Below are 22,402 nucleotides of genomic sequence, written 5' to 3'. Positions count from 1 at the left end.
TAGTGTACCCTGTTTATCAAAAGAAATTCACATACAAATGGACCCAGCCAAGTCAAATCCATGTTATTCAGGGGTCAATTGTATATAACTGTATGTAATTGAATTGGAGGTGGGCAAAAAGCAGATTCCTAAAAGCTAAAGAAAAGGTTATTTAGAATTTAGAACAGAGAGGTAAAGAAATAAAATAGAAGAGATGTTATGAGACATAGAGGACATTATTGGGAAATGTAACCTAAGTGTAATCAGAGTCCCAAAGGAAGAGAATAAAAGAAAACAAGGAAAGGCAATATTTAAAGAGATAGTGGTAGAGAACTTTTCAAAATCGATGAAAGCATAAATTCAAAGAGTCTGCAAAGTGAACCAACCACAAGAAAAATAAGAAAATGAAGAAATCACACCTTGATACAATGTAAGGAATTTGTAAAACTCTAAAGACCCTCTTGCCTCCCCAAATTTTTGAGATGCTGCCAGAGGATAAAAGGGCAGATTATCTCCAAACTAACAGGAGAGTTTCCACACTAGGGTATAATTTACATGAAATATAACCCAGTCATGTTAAGTATACAGTTCAGTGAGGTTTAGCAATTGATACAATCATATAATCACTCATCAAGGTATATAAAACACTCGAATCATCGGACAAAGTTTCCTCATACCCTTCAGCAGACATCTCTGCCCTCACTAACATCCTTGGATCCAGGTAACTGTACTGAGCTGCTCCTATCCCTACAGTCTTGCCTTTCTAGACTTTCCCACAAATGATATCACTCAGCATGCATTATTTTATTTCTGGCTTGTTTAAAGTAGTCTAATGCTTTTGGGATCAACTTATGATAGTGCATGTATTAGAAATTTGATACCATTTTTTTCTTAACAATATATAGATATACAGTTGGTTTATCAAGCAATAGTTCATGGACACTTGGGCTATTGCCAGTTTTTGGATATCATCAACAAAGCAGCTGTGAATATTTCAGCATATATATTTATGTGGACAAGTATCTATAAGTGAAATGGTTGGGCTATCTGGTAACTGAATGATAACCTGTCTTTTCCCTAATGACTAATACTTCTGAGTATGTATTTGTCGTTTGCTTTCTTCTTTGGTGAATTATTAAAGCTTTGAAAAATGAAATTCAGTGGTTTGCTTCTTATTACTGAGTTATATAACTTCTTTGTATACTCTGGATATAACTCTTATCAGATTTATGTTTTTGTAATTATTTTCTCCTAATCTGTGGCATTTTTTTTGTTTTCTTAACAGTTTTCTACAAAGAACAAGCATTTATAATTTTCATGAGGTTTATTTAGTAATTTTTTTCTTTTATAATATGTTTTATGCCATAAAAAATCTTTGCCTAATCCAAAGTCACAAAGTTTTTTTTTCTATTTTTTTCTTCTACCTTTCTAGTTTTATGCCTTTTTAAAAAATAAGGCACAAAAGAAAGTTCAAGCTTAGTTATTCTTTTCTTTCTTTCTTTTCTTCTTGCAAATGAATAGCCACATTTTCTAATTCCATTTTTAAAAAAGGATTATTTTTTCTTAACTGAATTACGTTGTGCTATGGACTAAGTTATGTCCCCTCAGAATTCATATGTTGAAGCCCTACTTCCCACATGGAGATGGGGCCTTTGAGAGAGAGGTTTAGATGGGGACAGAGGGGTAAGGCCTTCACAAGAGGATTAGTACCCTTATAAGAAAGGACTAGAAAAAGCTAGAGTGATCTCTCTCTCTCTTCTTCCCCCACTGTCCACCCCATCCTCTCACTCTATTACCATGTGACAACTTATACGAATAACATGAGGAAAAGGAGGAAAGGGAAATAAATTTTTCTAAGGTTTTTGAATTTTTCTAGTGAAGAATAGAGATATTTATTATCTTTGCACTTTGTTTGGTATGGATTTAAATAATTTTAGGAATCATAGCAGAAATGTAGTTTATAACTCCCCAACCAGTAGACCAAAAATAGAATTTAAAAATCCCAGTTAATGCAGGGGCCCCTGGATGGCTCAAATGGTTAGGCTTCAGACTCTTGGTTTACGCTCAGGTCATGCTCTCATGGTTCGTGAGATGGAGCCCCATGTCAGGCTCCACACTCAGTGGGGAGTATGCTTGAAGATTCTCTCCGTCTGCCTCTCCCCTTGACTCTTGCATGCTCGCTCTCTCTAAAATAAATCAATATTTTCTAAAAATCTCAGTTAATGCAAAAGAATGCAGAAAATTAAAAAGTAAGTAGGAAAGGCAGGATCAATAGAAAGCACAAAATAAGATGGAATTTAAGTATATCATTAAGCATAATAAAAGTAGGTGAACTAATATAGCTAACTGAAAAAAATTATTGACCAACTATGTAAAAATTATAGCTACATGCTGCTCATAAAATAGACACATAAAACAAAAGGCTACCAAGAATTTGCTAATCATAATAAAATGATAAATCATTAGCACTCAGACAAAATGAAATCAGGTCTGTATGATAAGATTAAAGTGTTTATAGGACCTGATCTGGAAACCACTGAAGCTTACTTTATCCTATAGAAAGATTTTAAGGAGGAAGTGAGCTTAAAACTCTTTCATGAGTAAAGTTAAATTTTGTTTAATTAAAATCCATGGTCAGGGTCAATATTCTAGAATGTCAAAGGATCTCTGCTCTAACAACATGGTAAGCTTTAATACTGTTCCATATATCTGTTCTCTCTTCTAACTTTAAATGCTACCAATTGTTATATTTGCTTAGTAGAAAAATGCTAAGGTATGGAGACTCAATACTCTTCCCTTGGAGCTTATATTGAATTAGAAATGGCATGTAATTTTAAAAAATGTGTGTAATTAATAGAGGGTGATTTTAAGCAAATTAGGTGATAATATTTCTAGGATGTTGAATCACCTAGAGCTACCTGTAAGGAGGACACTTCTTAAGATCACAGTTGGAAAGATACCAGCAATGATCTAATAAAACTCCTCTTGGTACACATAAAGTAGAGGCAAAAAGCATTTAGGTGAAGTCACCTAGTTAGTCAGTGGCAGATAAAAGACTATATAAACCAGATTCTATAATTTCCTTTCCACTGCACCATAGATCATAACTATTTGAGATTCCAAAGAATAGGTCTTAACATCTTTTCAGTGGGGAAAAAAAAATGAAATGTCATTCTCTAAATAGACTGCAGATTGTTGCTAGGTGATTAGAGCAAATCTATTTAGTTCATTTAAACAAGAAATAAGGTTTATACAGATTCACAATAAAGTTATGGAATTAATTTTATAAATTTAATATGAATGCTCTTAGTACAGCCAAGAATTTTTTTAGTGAATATTCCTGATGTCCTTTTTTTTTTCCCCTAAATTTGGATTATAGGAGTATAGATGTGACAGTTTCCTTAATAGAATGTTTTCTCCTATTACACATACATCTTAAAAATATCTATGGCTGTCCATAAAAATCACTGTAGTTGTTAGTGAAAATTTGAGAAAGATATCAACATTCATCAAACACTAGATTCCATCCATGCTAGGTCAGGACACATATATAATACATACTTAGGCTATGCTGATCAATCTAGTAATGAGGTGGCAGTTTATGCTGTATTACCTTGCAAGTTAGGGTTAGTTTATGAGGATAAGCTTATGGACGCTGTAAGAATGTGGACTCTGCTTTTTCTTTCCTGCTAGAAACAAACATTTATTGAATGACTACTGTGTGAAACACTATAACAGGTATGCATGAGAGCACAGAAAAGAGTAAGATCTTGTCCCTGCTACCAAGATTATAACTTCAACCATGATGCAAACATATGCAACTAAAGTCTGTAAAATACATATGACAATCTAAACTATCATAGATGAAATTTAACAAGTTGGAAGCATCTGCAAGAAAATGATTGATGAAAGGAGGAAAAAAATAAATGAATGAATGTCAAATGTCTCTAACCACATAGGTGTTCAAAGTATGGTATTCTCTTGGTTTGAAATAGCCAGGAAAAGGCATTATGAATATCTGAATCAAGATATGAAGAGGGGATAGATAAAAGCTAACAGGTAAAGAAGGTAGTATGTAATTCAAATCTCGTTCTCTTACAGAAAAAAAAAAAAATTTCCTTTTCCTTAGTGCATTATTTCCTGGAAATACAGCACCATAAATTAAGGGGAATATTTTGTAAGCCACTCTAGAATGTAGACTTCAAGTCATTACAATAGGATGGAAAGTCAAACATATTGAAATTATTTCATTCTAAAGATATTATTGACTTTTTCTCTTATTCTCCTTAATTCCTTCTTATTCTTCTATGCTATGCTATTATGACACACCCAGTATTAACTTACCTTAGATCATATTAAGTCAAGAGTTTTAAGTAGGTAAATGTATTACTGAGTTAGAGCATAATTATAAATATTGTATAAGCTATTATATATTATATAAACATTATATCAGCTATCTGAATATAGAAAAGGTAACTCCATGTAGAAAAGATAAGAATGTATCTAACTTGCATATATTTAAAATTAGTTTTTGCTAAAATGATAAAAACATGAAATGCCAAAGGTTTAAACACCATAATCAGTTTATCTACTGTTAAACTGGATCTTACCAGGAATAGAAATAGTGACTCATATCATTATTCAATGGAAATCTTCCTAGCATACCAATTTAAATAAAATAGTGGGTTTGTAATGCATAATTTTATATTTCAAAAAAATCAATATTTATTATAAATGGCATTATTGCATTTGTTTACAAAGTCCTTTCTCAAAATAAATTCCTGGGTATCTGTATTATTCATCATTTACTATAATAGCTTTTTCTCACATGCTATTTATACAGGGGGAAAAATATATTTCAGTGCTTTTTAATGTAAGGTCCTTAGATATTGGAGGAAATATGAATAATTTTCCATCTGTTTGCTCTGATCTCAGTCTTGCAACCTGAATATTCCTTTTAACATTAAAAGAAATATACGCTATTTTCTTTATTTCCTACAAACAAAATTAACAAGACTTTGGACTAACTACTAGTCATTAATCTTTAAATGACTAGTAATTAATTTTTAAATCACTAGTAATTGATTACTAGTAATTAATTTTTAAATCACCATTTTTTTAAGTTTTAATTACACACCAATAACATTTCTAAATAGAACTACATCACAAGAGGCAGTTGTAATTTGGTTAAATCTGAATTGAGACCCTTCTTCTTACATGAACAATACTGCAAAATAGCAGAGCTACCTAATTAATATCACCAGGGATTCATTTAATCATCAATTATTTCTTCCAACTGAATATTCCTTAATACATCTTTATTTAACAGCTTTATTCAAACAAATAGTATTATAGAGAGAGAATATAATGATTTACTACACTACACATATGACAGCTACAGATTACTCTTCACAAAATATAAATATGAATAATACAGGTTTTAGGAAGTACCAATAGGAGAGCTTGCTAATTCAAGCCTTACTTGTTTCAGCCTACATGAACCTATATTATAAAACCACATTATAATGTCTAGAATACCAGAATACCATGTAAACGTGTGAGTGAAGTGCTTGAAAATCAGAAAAGATGTTGTTCTTTCCCCCTACATGGGACTATGACATGGCGGCATAGTCCCAACCAGTGAAGACTCTGGGCTACGGAAAATGAATGAAATTATGGATCAGAATACCTGCATGCCAAGTTGTTTTGTTGTAAACATAAAACTTACCTAAAACTTCCTAGGATATTTTGTTTCATACTTAATTCTTGAATATTTGCTATTAGTGACCAAGCCTCAGGTAAGTAGAGAGCAATGCTCTCAGCTTCCAAGAAATGTGGTCTTGAGCGTAAGTCTGACTTTTCCATTATGAAAGACAAAATTCAGGGAAGGTTCAATTCGATAGGAAGAATAGGAAATTACTTTAAATGAGGTCTTATTAAACTTCTAACATAACCCAGAATAATACCAAACAGCATAAAATAGACTTCTGTAACAACTGAGTTTGTAACGGAGAATGTCTGGCTTATAAGAAATCAGATTCTTGTGGATAACATGAACCTTGAAAAGATGTGATTGCTCATATTGTTGTGTCATATAAATTGAAGAGTCAATCCACCAGAATCACATCTTCTAGACATTCTGCTATATAGACACACTGCTGTCCTCTTAAAGAAAATTTTTAAAAAATACAAATCACCATGTGAAACTGGAAACCAGAGAGAAAGTCCATAGCTAATCTCCTTCCTAGACTGCTGCAGTCACTTTCTCACTAGGTTTTATGTCTCTATTTTCCACTATTTTTAGTCATTCGCCACACAAGTCTAATCGTGTCATACTCCTTGCCTGTTGAAAAGTTTCTAATGGCTTTCCATCACACAGAATAAAATCCAAATTGCTTACTGTGAGCCTGCAAGCCTTACATGCAACATTCCCAGTCTTGGCACTCTAGATAGGTTGAGCTGGAAAATTCTTAGTCAAGAGGAGCTAACCTGTGTAATTTAGGATATTCAGTAAAACCTCCCCGGCCCCTGTTTACTAGATCTCAGTAACGACAGCATCTCCTTCACAGTTTTGACAACCAAAAATGTCTCCAAGCATTGCCAAATATCTCCAGAATAGGGGTAGAGGGCACAAAACTGCCCCCCCTCTGGGAATCTCTGCTTTACAGGATCTGTTCCTTCATTACACCTTCAACCTCAACTGCTCTTGCTCATTTTACGTCATCCACACTAGCCTCTTCGATTCCTTCAACACACCATGAGACATCTTGACTCTGGTCCTTTTCTTCACTTTCTATCCTCTGCGTGGAATGTTCTTTGGATTCTGTGTGCCTATTTAAATCTTCTGTCTAGACAGTTCCTTGTCATCCTTTCCCCCTCAGCATATTTTCCTCCATAGCACTATCTGTTTCCTGGCCTTATAATCTGTCTCATGGTTTACTTGCTCTCTGTCTATCTTCTGGACTTCACTGTAAATTCTATTAAGGCAGAAACTTTAAATGTCTTGTTCAACATGGTCTTCCTAATTCCTAAAACTGGGATTTAGGAAGTGCCTGTCTGTATTCTCAATAGGTGCTCAACAAATATATACTGACTAAATGGGTGAGTGAGAATTCTGGTAAAAGTCCTCTTTATAATACGATAAAAAAATAAGGTTACTCTTTTTTCTGATTTTTGACAACAGCATCACATAGTATCTTGAACTGAAAAGGATTTTATACCTTCAGACAACAAAGTCATTTTGTAGGTAAGAAATCAGAGACCTGGAGAGATGAGTTTGTCAACAGTAACTGACTTAGTTTGTGTTAATTGACCTTTAAAAATCAAAATGATGGGGATGCCTAGGTGGCTCAGTTGGTTAAACAGCTGCCTTTGGCTCAGGTCATGATCCCAGCGTCCTGGGATCGAGTCCTGCATCAGACTCCTTGCTCGGCGGGGAGCCTGCTTCTCCCTCTGCCTCTGCCTGCCATTCTGTCTGCCTGTGCTCGCTCGCTCTCCCCCTCTCTCTCTGATAAATAAATAAAATCTTAAAAAAAAAAATCAAGACGCCGCAGACCCGGGACCCGGAGCAGCTCGGAGGCGGTGAATAATAGCTCTTCAAGTCTGCAATAAAAAATGGCCTCCAATAAAACTACATTGCAAAAAATGGGAAAGAAACAGAATGGAAAGAGTAAAAAAGTAGAAGAGGCAGAGCCTGAAGAATTTGTGGTGGAAAAAGTACTGGACCGACGTGTAGTGAATGGGAAGGTGGAGTATTTCCTGAAGTGGAAGGGTTTTACAGATGCTGACAATACTTGGGAGCCTGAAGAAAATCTAGATTGTCCAGAGTTAATTGAAGCATTTCTTAACTCTCAAAAAGCTGGTAAAGAAAAAGATGGTACAAAAAGAAAATCTTTATCTGACAGTGAATCTGATGATAGCAAATCAAAGAAGAAAAGAGATGCTGCTGATAAACCAAGAGGCTTTGCCAGAGGTCTTGATCCTGAACGAATAATTGGTGCCACAGACAGCAGTGGAGAGTTAATGTTTCTCATGAAATGGAAAGATTCAGATGAGGCAGACTTGGTGCTGGCAAAAGAGGCAAACATGAAGTGTCCTCAAATTGTAATTGCTTTTTATGAAGAGAGACTAACTTGGCATTCTTGTCCAGAAGATGAAGCTCAATAATTGTTTGCATTGCTTTTTATATATATTTATATATATATATAAAATCTGGGTCTTTGTTTTTTGATTTATTAGTGTGAAGAAATAACATTCTAATGAAAATCAAGTTTGATATGTTTGTTTTGAAGTAGTATTGGGGGAGTTGTTGGGGTTTTTGCATCTATAGCACTGGTTACTTTAAACAAATAAAAGCTTTCTGTAGTTGCTTCCTTTATCGGAAAAGAATATTTGAGACCATGATATATTATCCCCCTGCATTAGAGAACCTTTTCTAAATGTTGGAGGAAATCTTCATAGTCTTTACTCAGTCAGAATTTGTGTTTAACTCCTATATGCCTAAGGACCATTCTGGGTTTTTTGTTTATTTGGGGTTTTTTTTTTGTGTATACTTAAAATACGTAAGTGGTTTTTGTTTTTAACATTCACCAAAACAAAAACAGCATTTTATAACCATGCATAAGCCCATGTTTCTGGGATGCTATCATTTTCAGCATTTTAAGAAATAAATCACTTAAACTGAAGTTTTTCCTGAGGCCTTAACCTTCAAATTTTGTAATTAATTGGACAATTTAAATATAATGTAAACAATTTAAATTGGACAATTTAAAAGCAGCCATATCAGAATCCATATCCTTCTCTACAGCCATATAAACGCAAGTATATTTGCAAGATCCCTGAAAGGAAAATTTTATCACTACCAACAACCTCCCCACCCAAATGACAAAACTAGACAAGTCCTTGTGTGTTTTACTTAGGTAAGCAATACTTTAGTTAAATGGACATGTAAAGGTTCCTTCTAGTGAACCATTCCTTCTTAAGAAGTTGAAATTCTCTGTGCTGTATTGACTAAAAGGTCACGATTCATGGACTGTCTACAACTTCCTTCATGGAAGCTAATCATAATCAGATGGTTAGAGATGTTGGCAGTTTAGCACCTGCTGGAGTAAATGGGTGGACAGGCTTGTATAATCCAAATTCTTCACCTGCATGTTTTTTCTTTACCCCAGTTCATTCCTGACATGTAGGCTCAGTCTTTTCAGTATTTGAGTTACTGGTTCAGCAGAAACCAGGAAAAACAGTAACTTTGTAGTCAATGTTATCCAACTGTATATTGTTTACTTTATTGTAAATACTGGTAAACAGTGGTCAATAAATAGTTTTATATTCCTTTAAAAAAAAAAAAAAAAAAAAATCAAAATGATGAATACCAAATTTTAAAGCTTCTCTTTATAATCCTCCTCATGGGCATTTTACCCACAGTGATGGAAGCTTCATTTACAAATTAATTTTTTAGGGAATTTGAATCAAACATAAGTATAGGTATTGAGTTTAAGATAATTATTTAAGAAGGCTACAGGTTGCCATCTTGATAAGTGCAGATCATTTTGGCTTAGATCATTTGTTTCAGATAGGAAATTCCCTCAGTAACACACCAGATAGTAAAAGGAATCACTGAAACACACACACACACACACACACACGCACACACAGTGGCTTATAATTTATAGAAATGCAATTAATTTGTGATTATAAACTAAAATAACTCAAAATGTATAAAGTGGAGAATTAGGTAACTGGCATCAACATCTGAACGCATTCATTTTATGGAGTTTGTAAACTAATTTGATCAAAGCGTGTTCAGGAAGATTATTAAGTTAAGTATGGCAAAGCCTCTGACCTCAAGAAACACAATATAAAGAATGATATACACAGAAATTACAACTGAAAGCAGAACACGATAAATGCTGGATGTGAGATATAATGACCATGATAATAAGGTACTATTTACTAAGTACTTACTATAGAGGTAGGACACTAAATGACAGTAATTTAGGCTTTGTCAAACAGAGAAAATAGTAAAGCATTTGAACCTAGATACACAAAACCTGTGCAGTTAATGAGTACTGTACCCCCCTTTAAGAAAAAGATTAGTCCCGACCGAGCTGATACTGATCGGGGAAATTAGAAAAATGTGAGTTATGGGCATGGGTGGTATAAAATGTGACTAAAAGCACATAGATGATAAAGTGTATCAAGGATTCATATTAGAAAAACCCTGAATTCTTTGATTAGGCTAAATGCAGTTTAATGGAAGCTAACAAACATACATTATAAATTGGGGATGGACTGACTGTAGCAAAACTTAAATATCCATCTAAGAAGTATATACTCTATTTTGTAGGCAATGGGGGACACTTGAAGGGTGTTAATAAGAAGAAGTGACAAGATCTTGTCATACAGAATTATCTTCATAGGACTAGCAGCCCAGAGCAAAATGGACACAGCTGAAAGTTCAGCTGCCAATAAAAACCATTCTTCCAGATACATTCAAATCCACTAATCTCCAGAGTTTAGTCTTTGATTTCTGCACAAAACCTATTGGTTATAGAGAAAATATTTCTTGGAGACAATATTTTGGTGTATATGGTATGTGGCCACTTCACTTTGGGTGATGGTTCTTACTGAGACCTAATTGCATTCGTCTCACCCCTTTGTTTGGGGCTTGCTATATATCCAGATCATGGCGGGGTTGGGGGCACAATATTTAAGTACTTCAGCTTCTCAGCTCTAGCACATCGTAGGTTAAATGGCTATTCGCCAGTGAAAGTGAGTCCAAGAGAAGCGTATGTTCTCTCTTAAGCACCAGAACCACATAATTAACATAATCTTTATATCTTCTGATTGGATTTCTATCTCATTCTAATAAAAGCAATCCTGTTTCACCCTTATCAAAAATCATCCCACTTAGATAATAAATGCTTATAATTATATCCTCTTCATGATTACAAAATATCACTTTGATTAGATGAAGGAGGCTTGCCATGGAAACCACTACATCCACCTAAACCTAACTTTGCTGTTTACTGATAGTTATGTATCATATTTTGTAACCTGTTTTCCTTTTTACACATAATCAGACTGACCACAATACCTTAAAAAAAGAAAATGTTTTGGAGCTCATCATTCTCAAGTCAAAATTTCACATGACTCCTTTGTTATATGGGTTCTATTCTCAGAACCAGAATATTATTAATCTTTAAGTCATGGTCACGTCTGTGATTGCCCTGTAGATTTATTCTGGATAGGATAGTAGGATTAGAAAAGTTTAATTTATTACTTTTCTTTACATTTTTAAAAACTGTCCTATCATGTCTTCTCCATTAGGGGGGAAAAAAAGTAAAAAAGGGCTGAATACATTAATTTCCTCCAAATTTTTAATTATAGTATGTTTTGTCTGGGTAGTCGTTTGTAATAGACATTTAGAGGAGTATACAACCTATCTTGAAATGTCTGGCAAGATACTGCAGACTAGGTAATATCTAAAACCAACAGATGAGTTAGTTAGCAAAAAGAAGGTTAAGGAAAGGCATTTCAGGCAAAGGGGAAGCACATTCAAAGACAGAAAATGAGACTTCAGAAAGCACCTCAACATAAATACCAGGAGAATCCTGAATTCTGTGGTTTGGCTAGCACATGGGTGTGAAGGTACATATGGTATCATATTTCAAAGATATTAGAAATCCCCTCATTCAACACAATCCAGATTGGTATTTGTAAGATTAATATCTTTTTAAGTTGGCAAGGCATGGATTTATACTTTAAAAATCATACATTCATTTTTTCTTTCTTCCTTTTTTTTTTTTCTTTTTTAGAGAGAGCGAGGGCACCTGAGAGTACTGGACAGGCAGAAGGCAAGGCAGAGAGAGAGACTCTTAAGCAATCCTCACACCCAGTTCAGAGCCCTACACAGGGCTGCATCTCATGATCTTAAGATCATGACCTGAGCAGAAATCAGGAGGCATTTGCTTAACCAAATTAACCATGCAGGCACCCCTCATATATTCATTTCTTAATTATATCATTGTATTATTAAACATATGATACTCAATAAATTCAATCTCCTGAGATAAGAAGTCCTTCTCTTTGGGTTGAAGCTCAGAAGTTGAAGGTCTGATAAGTCTTTCCTACACCATATTCAACAACACTGTTTAGAATTCCCAGTTTTAGCTTCTTCACATTGGAGTGAAAACTTAAAAATGGTATTTGTAACAAAATCTGAATAAAGAACCCTTCTAGACTTTTACCAATTTTTCCTAGGCATTCACAGTTGTCTGACCACATGTGATAGCTATTTAAAAAAGAAAAGTCACTGTACATTTGTCTCTCAAGACATTTGACTTTTTTTCTTATTCATATTTCACCAATTCATAGAATAATTCAAGTACATATGTACCATAGTAGGTACAACTAGCATAAATATGTTTGGGAATCACCACAACTGATTTCTTTAGGCTACACACTTTGGCGGGTGGGAGCAAGAGTCCAGAGTATTCCTTAGGTGTAACCTTTCAGCTGTGAACACGCTAGGTCATAACCTCAGACAAATGGTTTCCAGAAGTAATGAAGAGCTTGAGTGAATCGAGGTGGTCCAGGAGAAGGATTCATTTACAAGAGCATCTGTTTGGTGCAGTGTGACAGAACAGAAGGCAGGAGAATGCAACACCAGCGAAAACTGTGGTTTGCAAGAATAGCAAGATAGGCACTGTGAGGTAGGGGCTCAAATCAAGGAGCCAATTTGGAAAAGTATTCTGAGCGGGGCTTTGGAATGTGGTCTGCCTGGGCTGGAATGCTCTCTCTCCACTTATTAACCATGTCACCTTGGGCAAGCTACTCAAGACTTGTTTAGTGATTCCGTTTCCACAATTTAAAAAAAAAGTTGTTGTTCATGAGGTGTTGTTGGGACTAGATGAGTTAATATTGCAAAATGTGAGCTTAGAGCAGTGTCTGGTCCAAACAGGTACTCCATCAACGTCAACTTTATTATTATACAAAAGTGATGATGAGTAACAGTTTCTAGATTTACTGTCCCGGGACAGTCCCAGGACACGGTCAGGACTTCATATATGAAAAGTCCTCTGAACAGGGCTGGCACGTGATACAATTTTTACATTAATTTGTTATTATTGTTATGGGCCATTTAAAGGTTTTAAGTGATAGGGCGATCAGATTTGTATTTCAGAAGGAGAAATGCCAAGGGGGAGAGGGAGGGACCGAGGAGTGGGTGGGGGCCAAACCCCAAAGAGGAGAATGCTTAGTAGGACGTTGATGCTGAACACGGACACTCCCAGGATGGAAAGGTAGAAGACAACTAGGAGTCAAGACACCGCAGTAGCAGAACTGATAGCAGTTGCTTCCTGACTGCATGTGGCTCATGAGGGAGAGGGAGGAGGTGAAACCATTGATCATGCATGCTGCTTTCTATGGAGCTACACTCAAACACCACCTATGTTTTTGTTTACAGGTATACTCAGGAAAGTAGTAAGGAAGGCAAAGCAAATATTAATAAGAAATTCATAAAATTGGCTACAAAAGGAGAAAAAGCCTTATCCTTATAAACAGTAGCTCTGCTTCAAGCAACCTCAGTGTCCAGAGTGAACTGACCCCTTTCTTATTAAGCCATCAAACCTCACTCTCCCCTTCAAAATTATTTATAGTTTAGTCTCACTAAACCATGCAGGCATTCATTGAAGATCCAGGCATGAAAAGTCTTATGGAATAATTCTTTGAACATCTTTCCTTAGATATGAACTTGCTGGGTAACTGATTTAGTGTTCACTCTACTGAGAAAACTCTACAACAAAGTCAGGTAGTAAAAGCATTATTCTCCTGCTATTGAAATGTAAAAGGCTTTGAGGATGTTTCAGATGTTTCTGTGTATAGTCTTCCCTGGAATCAGGCAAATATTGATACTTAAGCTATATTTAAGGTTTCTAAGATCACACAGCGTGAGAAAGGTACCCTCTCCTTAAAATTGTTAACATTTTAAATTGTTAACCCTCTTTATTGCATAAAAGACAAAAATGATTATTTTCTACATAGGTAATTATGTATCTACCAAAGCCCTGTTTTCAAGTATCTATGCTCAGAAGCTTTTTCCCATGTATTTGGGTTTCTTATATTTTAGAGGGTTTAGAGAACGGGGATAACGATATTACAGAAAGCTGTATCTATGGAGTAAAATAACTGGATTCACAAGCGGAATTTAAATTCTCACTTCACTTCATTTAATAAACATTTACTGAGTACCTTGTAGGTACCATGCCCTAGGATTAAAAAAAAAAGTGAGCAAAAAATAAATATAGTCCGCCTTTTCAAAGAGCTTCAACTCTAGTGGGAAAGAAGGATTCCTTGATTAAAGGATCAAGGACTCACCCAACATTGTGCTAAGAACTTAGCTGTGCTAACAACTCTGAAAGAAGGGTACCTGAAGCCACAAATACTTCTCACAGGGGAATCTGACCTACTCTGGGAGAGTGAAGGTGACGGTAGACAGAAGGGACATTTCAGGTAGATTGAGAGCATATGCAAAAGTCCTGTGTCTAGAGAAAATCTTGGGCACTTGAGTAACTCCAAGAAAGTCAGAGTGGCAGGAAGGCCAAGAGAGTGGAAGAGTGGTACGAAATGAGGGAGATGTTGTGGGCACTGGCCAAACTGTGGTTCACTTTGCTGGGAGAATTAAGAATATTAGTACAGTGATTTTGTTTATTCACTTGGTTAGGTGCCTGAATAAATAGTTTAGTCAAGGGAGATGAGATAGTTGCATACTCAGTCAGAAGAGAAATGAGTTCATTTTATATAGAAATCCACTTACTGATAGCCCTAAGAGAAGTACCTCATGAGGCATGATAGGGTATAATGAGGTCATACGACTTTCACCTAAAGGTTCCTAAGAAAACTTCCAGTGCATTAGCAGTCAGAGTACAATGCCATGAAATTACTCTACTTCTGCCCAGGAACCAGACTGTATTAAAGCAAAAATTTGAAGAAGGAAACATTGAATGGTAGAGCTTTTTATTTTGGTGGACTTCCTTCTCTTTCACAGGCTACTCTCTGAGCCTAACATGAACTGTCCCAACCTCCAGGCCTTCTGGAACTCCCCTCCAACGTGATGGGGCTCTAGACTGCAACCTCCCACTCCGTTGATCCTTCTCCATCCCCTACCTGCAGACACCCAGGGATTATAAACCCCACCTACCACTCCCTCTGCTCAACAAACTAGATCTTCATTCCCAGGGGAAAGGGAAGAGTAGAGAGATTCTTAGTCTCACGAGTTAGGAGAAGAAGCCTAATATTCAAGAAAAGGAGCAATGTTAAAGAAGAGTGGTAGTTCCTTGGGGGCGCCAAGGAAGGAACTGCTAGAGAACTTTGAAGTACGGGAAGTTAAGCCTTAAGCTTGGAGGAGAATGGACGGGTTAGGTCATTCTGCAGTGAGCAACCCTGGCATCTGGCATGAAAACACAAACTAAAGGAACAATGCATGCTAACCCTGGGATGAAGCAGGAAATATGAAGACCCACTGAAAAAATTTGGATGACTGCAAAAGAATATTCAGAGGAGATTTGAAAAGGACAGCAAGCTCTTAATGGCTTTAAACACCACAGTGAGGTGTCTGGTCTTTGCTCAGTAGCTCTCTGAGATCTACTACAAATGTGCAGGCAGCAGACTGACTTGCTGAGAGTTGTACTTCAGTAAACTACTACAATGAATCTTATTGTGTTTATCCACTCATTCGACATATATTTACTTAATTCCTATGATGACCCCCAAACATTGGGCTAGGTGCTACGGAGGGTAGATAATACACCAGCAGGGAGATATTCATTATTATAAATGCTGAAAAGTTTGATGGGAGACAACACTGTGAAAAGAAAGGGAGTATCCCTGAGACTTTGACATTTTTATCAGAGATTAATCACTGAGCTGAGAAAAGGACATCAGAGCTGACTCTGAAGTCTATGAGATGAAGAGATTGTTACATCAAGTAGAAGACTGGGTCACATTTGGGGGAAAGGTGATGAATCTCCTCTATCAAATTTGCCCAGGTGATGAGTGACCTCATACAGTAGAGACGTCCCACTGACAAAGGGAGCTCATGATAATCTTCTCTTCTCATTCATTATTTTTGGTTGACAACACATAATTCTAGTAGTAGGGACACATAATATTACACCTAGTCATTGAAGAAGATATTTTTTGATTCAGGAGAAGCTTTTATTTCAATATCCTGCCTGCAGGCTCACGTTAATGAGATTTAATTTAGAAGGTACCAAATGGGAGGATGGTAGGATGTGTGAAAATCAAAGATATTTAGGAAAAAACACTATAATTTACTCTTAAGTAGATGTGAAGTATGTTTATGTCTTTATGAATACATAATCACTTATACGTATATACAGAAATAAATGTTTGTATATGTATCCATACATTTAGATATATAAATGCATGTCTATGTAATGCATATATATATATCAAGCATTTCTTCAAGACACCACCCAAATAACCATCAATAATTCCACACATATTTTTAAAAGGTATCTTGAATACTTTTTGCTAGTTAAGACAAGGCATAAGTATGAGCAATTAGAAATTAAAATTAGAATATACACATAGCCAAGAATAGGAAATTACTCAACCATGAATTGCATGCTTTCTCACCACCATTTACCTAAGCTATCATGTATGGTAAGAAGTTTAAATCTAAAAGACAGAAGTTATAAAAATGTATGAATTCAAATTCAGCTCTAAGTAAAATTAAAAATACATTACAAAATGTAAATCAAAAGACATTAATTTATGTTAAAATTGCCTTTCCCTCCAAGGGTTTTTAAGCACTCAGCAAACTTGATTTTAGCAGTCATAGTCTAATTTCAATTATGTGGAAATTATTCTATCTTCATGGACAGGAAAACAAGAATAAAGAATCAATGATTTGTCTTTGTTTAAACAGTACATCAGAGTGTACAAACAGATTTATACATGTCAGTGCTAAGTACCCCTAATACACCAACTTGACTAAAAGAGGCTGAAAGGGGAGTTGCAAAAAATCCCCTGGAGTCAGGATTAAAGGCGTGCCACAGCACAGAACTGTGTATGATTTTATTTCTCCATCTTGACAACAATGTCCCTAGCCTCGGTTCCTGGCAATGCATGCAAAAATATTTTCTCTACCTTTACTCACATTTATCAAGGAAGAAAGAGACAATTATTACTGCTATCTACTATTAACCTGCCTAATCCTTTAATTTCTATTCAAGATTTCCTGGAAAATTCATGTATTTATTTCAGGGACCTGATGGGATAGTAAATATGTATCAAAGTAATTTCCTCTACTGAAATCACAGTAAATGCACTGAGAAATTTCTCGTCTTGGGAGGTGGAAGGAGTTCCTAGAAGGCTTTCTATGGTATGTGCAATGTTAAGCATAGTTAGGCATCCATACCCCAAAGCATGGGTCTAGACTTTACAGATATACTCCTTTCCAGTAACCAGCTAAATGCAAGAAACAAAAATACAAGCAAACCCAAAGATGAAAACTCTCAGGTACACTGTACATGAAAGCCAGTGAAATCATTCATCCTTCCCCTTCTTCTTTTTTAAATATGCCATTTGGTTGGACCTGTTAGATTTTAAAAGGTATGAATCTCTGGGCCCAGCAAACGCTGGACTCCATACAGCAGAAGCAACTGTAAAGCTTCTACGAACACGAGCACTGCAACACTACTTGTAATAGCAGAAAAATACGAAACAATATGTGCTCAATGAGAAATAAATGGCTTAAAAATTATAAGACATTTAAGCTATGGAATGATGGGCACAGATGACAAATAATGCATTAGGTTTATGAGGCTACAGATAATTAGATATGTTCATGACAGATCTCAGATTAGAAATACCAAGTTAAAGAAAATCCAAATTTCAGATTTAAAAAAAAATCAAATACATTTAGTTCTGGACATAATATGCTTCTATGAGCATTAAAAATTATAGGAAAAGACATTTAAATGTTAGGATTGTTCACCTCATGAGCATAGGATACTTTTTTTTTTTTTTTAAGGAAGAGAAACTCATCTTTATTTTATCCAATTCAGTATTTGGGTTTTGTTTTGTTTTGTTTTAATGTCATGTGAGAACAAGAAAGCAAGCAAAAGGTTGACTAAATGCCAGAGAGTTTCTGGGAAGTAGTTGCTGTTTGCGCCTACATCACTAATCAAGGTTTATAAGCGCTCTCAGATTGAGGTAGCCACCTCTTCTCTGCCCTGCTGTCCCAACCATGCCATGAAAACCTGCTCCTCTGCATCCGCCCAGTGACTCCATATCCTCTTGTGCAGCAATGGCAGGGAGGGAAGACATGGCCAGAGAGGGAACAGAGAGTGGCAAATGACATTTGGGAAGGCTGAGACTATCTCGCAGTAGACGTCAGCGAGTGAAGAACAGTTAGAACGAAACACCTTGGGAACGGTAAAGTTGGGTACTTATGGTTTTTCACACACTGTTGTCAAAGAAAATCTGAAGTCTGACTAAGGACTGCTTGGACATGTGCAGTCTTCCTCAGGGATGGATAATAAGGAAATAGGGAGCACATGTCTCACTTCTGCCCATGGAGGTCCTGGTAGATGAATAACAGCGGGGTACTGGACAACAGGTGGGACCTCATGCACAGGCCCTGCCCTTCAGATTTAGATGTGACAATGAGATTTCATGAACACTGAAGGACCAAGAATAAACTGTATACCTTGCTGGACAAATACCAAACAGACCTTCCTGAAAAATTTTCATCATGGAAAATATTCTGTTAATTAAGAAAGGGAAGCATATCTCTGAGGAGGATTTAGGAAAGCTGTTTTTTTTTTTTTTAAAGGTTTTATTTATTTATTTGACAGAAAGAGATCACAAGTAGGCAGAAAGGGAGAGAAGAGGAAGCAGGCTCGCCGTTGAGCAGAGCCCAATGTGGGGCCCGATCCTGACCCGAGCTGAAGGCAGAGGCCTTAACCCACTGAGCCACCCAGGCACCCCAGATTTAGAAAAGCTTTAAGGGTGAAGAGTTTAATAATACATTGGAAGCTCTTTACTAGTGAGAAATCATACATCTCCTAACGTATTCCTAACACACAGGCTGAGTAGTGAATTAAAAAGACTAGTAAGGCATTTCTTATCCAGTGAGAGGTTAATTGTTTAACACCGCCAATACTTTTTACATTCTGCCAACTAAAAAAAATGTTTATTTAGATGCTAACAACACAGACAATGTCTCTAGCACTCGATCACTCTTATGGACATATGGAGTTGCTGTAAGTTAATCAACTGTAAAAGAAATCAGAATTAGAAAGCAGTGTATTGGCCAGACGATTTGGTCATAAACAAATTATAGGACATTGCAGTGATTATGATGATACCGGCAAGATGAAATGAAGATTTTACAGCATGGGTTCCCTCTGAATGTTTATAGAACAATCAAGAGTTTTCTCTCTTACAAACGGTGGTTCTTTGAAGCAGAGTCATATGCTTAAAAAAAAAATTAAATATTCTCTCTACTTTTTTTATTGCAAAAGATAATAGAAAATACTGCACCTTACACCTCTTTTTGTGCTAGGACAGAATGAATAAGCCATTCTACTAGTATATAGAGGAGGCGGGTCCCCATTGGGATAGGAAATGTACAACAGAGAGTAAAAGTGAATCCTTGAAGAAGTGACAAGACAATCCAAGTTTCTGTTCTTAAGCAGGGTTAAAACCCCCTCAGTGTATTCTTTTTTTTAACCTCCCACTCTATTTCCAGCCCTCCTCCCCCCCACCCTCACACACATATAGAGCCAAAGGGTGGCAGGAAAACCAAACAGCTATATGGGCAGAAACAATACATTTTTCTAACTTTACGTCTATTTTATTACCATCAATTTGATAATTTTATATTTCATAGGTTGCCAGTAAACTTTTACTGTGTGTGATACTGCTATAAAACGAAATGCCAATTAATGCCTCCATATTTACAATATTACAGTTTGGAGGACATTAATGGTTCTCAAGAACACATCATCATGAAATGAGTTACAAAAAGACATTTTTAGTTGGGTTGATTGGTGTCCCACCCAAAAAATAAATTCACATCATAATCCCATTTACCTGTAATCCCCAAAGGGGGACTTATTTGGGAAAAGGGTCTTTGCAGATGTAATTAAGTTAAGGATCTTGAGATGAGATTATCCTCCATTATCCAGGCAGGCCCTAAATCCAATGACAAACCCTTGTAAGAGAGGTACAGGGGAACAGCACACAGAGAAGAGAGAAGGCCATATGAGGAGGGAGACAGAAATTAAATCAATGCAGACAGCCTGGAGCCTAGGAACATTACCAACCAGCAGAAGTGGAAGAAGAAAGCACAGAGCGTCTCCAAGGGCCTTGGGGAAAGAGTACCTCCCTGTAAACAGACTTCCGGCCTCAGGAAATGAGACAGAAGACACTTCTGTTGTTTTAAGCCACCAAGTTTGTGGTAATTTGTTCTGGCAGCCCTTGGAAACAAATAGGCTTTTTCCTTTTCACTCCTCTCCATTCATTCAAAGGCTATGAATAATGATAATCGCGTTCACTGAGCACTATCTGTGTGTCAGAAATTGTGAGGAGTTTTTTTACATGCTTTTTCTCATTTAACCTTTCTAACAGTCCTGACAAGATGACATTATTAGCTCATATTAGAGATGAAGAAACTGAGAACCCAAGTCAGTCTGATCCTAGGCCACGCTCCTCCATTAAAAATACTAGAGAAGAAGGACGAGTATAAAGTAAATGAATACTTCTTTGCTTGCATACGCATTTATAAAGTCTCCGGAGGGAGGGGGAGGGAGAGAAAAGACAAGATAAGAGAGTATCTTGCTTTCTATCACATTTTTTAAAAATGCCTGAGGCATGTTAAGGTATTACATATTTTAAAAAATCAGTATCAAGAGAAAAGTGTGGTTGCCTAGCAAAAAGAAAAAAAAATCGAATCTCTAAATGAATAACAAGAAATCAGTGAAAATAAAAATTTATAAATAAAAGGAACCATTTTCAGAATTTAACTGAAATCCTGCCCAAACTTAGAAAACAAGGAAACGTGTGAAAAAAGTATTGGGAAACTACTAGAATGCTGCTGTCCTTTTTGTTGTTATTTAAACGAAAGCCAAGCGTCTTCTTCCTCTGTGCTACCTTGTCATCTTCTGCTCCCCTCCTCAGAATCCACCACATCACCAACAAGAGGCCACCAGTGAACAAGCTATAGATGCTGGTGTTAAGTGTGCAAGGCTCTCTCCCCCTCGGGCAATTGTCTTCTACTTGCTGGAGTTCTTAGACGTTTGATAATATAGCCCAAGAGACAGGAGAAATCAGGTGTCTGACAACAGAAGATTATGAAATTATTGTCAAGAGAGTTATAAATCGGTGTTCTCGGGATGTTATTTAAGAAAATGGAGACTTTCTGTCCTGAGTGATTTGCATTTAGACTTAGAATTCAGAGAAGGAAATCTTTATGGCCTCTGACAGTGATTCCTGAGCCTAGGGCTCTAAAAGTTTAGTGCCTTTCACCGTGATCCTCCAGTCGAAGATGTGGGAGCTGCAAAAATACCAAAGAAATAAGATCCTTATTGTTATATTTCTCTTCCTGGGGTTCTTTATAAGCCATCCTTCTTTTCATTAAAAAAAGAATTTCCCTAATAAGAAGAAAACAAATTTTTATCAAAATAGTGACTCAGCTTTTCATTATTATCAATTAGCATTTTATCAAATCTTTCCAACTACTCAATATGCCAGTTGAAGTCAGTGCTTCATCTTTCTCAGAGAGACACATGCAAACCCCCAAAGATAATTGAGTAGATTAGAGCGAACACCAATAAAATCTAGGTCAAACTTAATAACCTTCAAGCAGCAGCAGCCACGTTGCATACTAAATGCACCAACCATGAAGAGGATGCTTCGAGGAAGCCAAAGCCAATTCAGGGCCGGCCGTCGATGATGATCCCTTTCCATATGCTGACTTTTGCATGACTTTCTCTGCTCAGTGTATTTACTTTCAAGTGGTATTTTTCCCCCCTTTATACTTTCAATATCGTGTTTAAAATGACCAACTGATAACTGGTAATTGATTTTTGATTGACTTGCTGTAGGACAACTCTGAAACTGGCTGGGGTTGAACTTGTGAGATAGATTGAACTAACGTACATCTTCAAGTAACCAGGATTTCAGTATTAGAGATCACAGATGGAACTTTAAAAGAACATATCTGCAAATATATTGAGCCAACGCTATCCAGGGCTTTTCTTATAAAGGTACCTCTTGATTTCAGGCTCATTTCTATTTAATTCTATAGAGCAGGGAGGGCATATTTTCAAGCACCCTCAAGAAGGCAAGGGCTTCAGAGAAGTGCTGTTCTCATGGTTTCTTTCTCACTTGA

General features: G+C 36.3%; 2 protein-coding genes across 5 annotated transcripts in view; one reads left to right on the top strand and one right to left on the bottom strand.

Annotated features, from left to right (window-relative positions):
- The window catches only part of IMMP2L (inner mitochondrial membrane peptidase subunit 2), an 861,434-nt gene that overhangs the window by 216,703 nt on the left and 622,329 nt on the right, over window positions 1-22,402 (bottom strand). The window lies entirely within an intron of this gene.
- Window positions 7,528-9,309, top strand: LOC309845310 (chromobox protein homolog 3). Its single transcript, XM_082693088.1, has one exon. The coding sequence runs from the start codon at window positions 7,594-7,596 to the stop codon at window positions 8,143-8,145; it is 552 nt and encodes a 183-aa protein (XP_082549214.1). The 5' UTR covers window positions 7,528-7,593; the 3' UTR covers window positions 8,146-9,309.

The sequence above is a fragment of the Mustela nivalis genome (assembly GCF_964662115.1).
Source record: "Mustela nivalis genome assembly, chromosome: 12".
NCBI lineage: Eukaryota > Metazoa > Chordata > Mammalia > Carnivora > Mustelidae > Mustela > Mustela nivalis.
The sequence above is the reverse complement of the archived record's forward strand: the minus strand, read 5'-3'. Positions and strand labels throughout refer to the sequence as shown.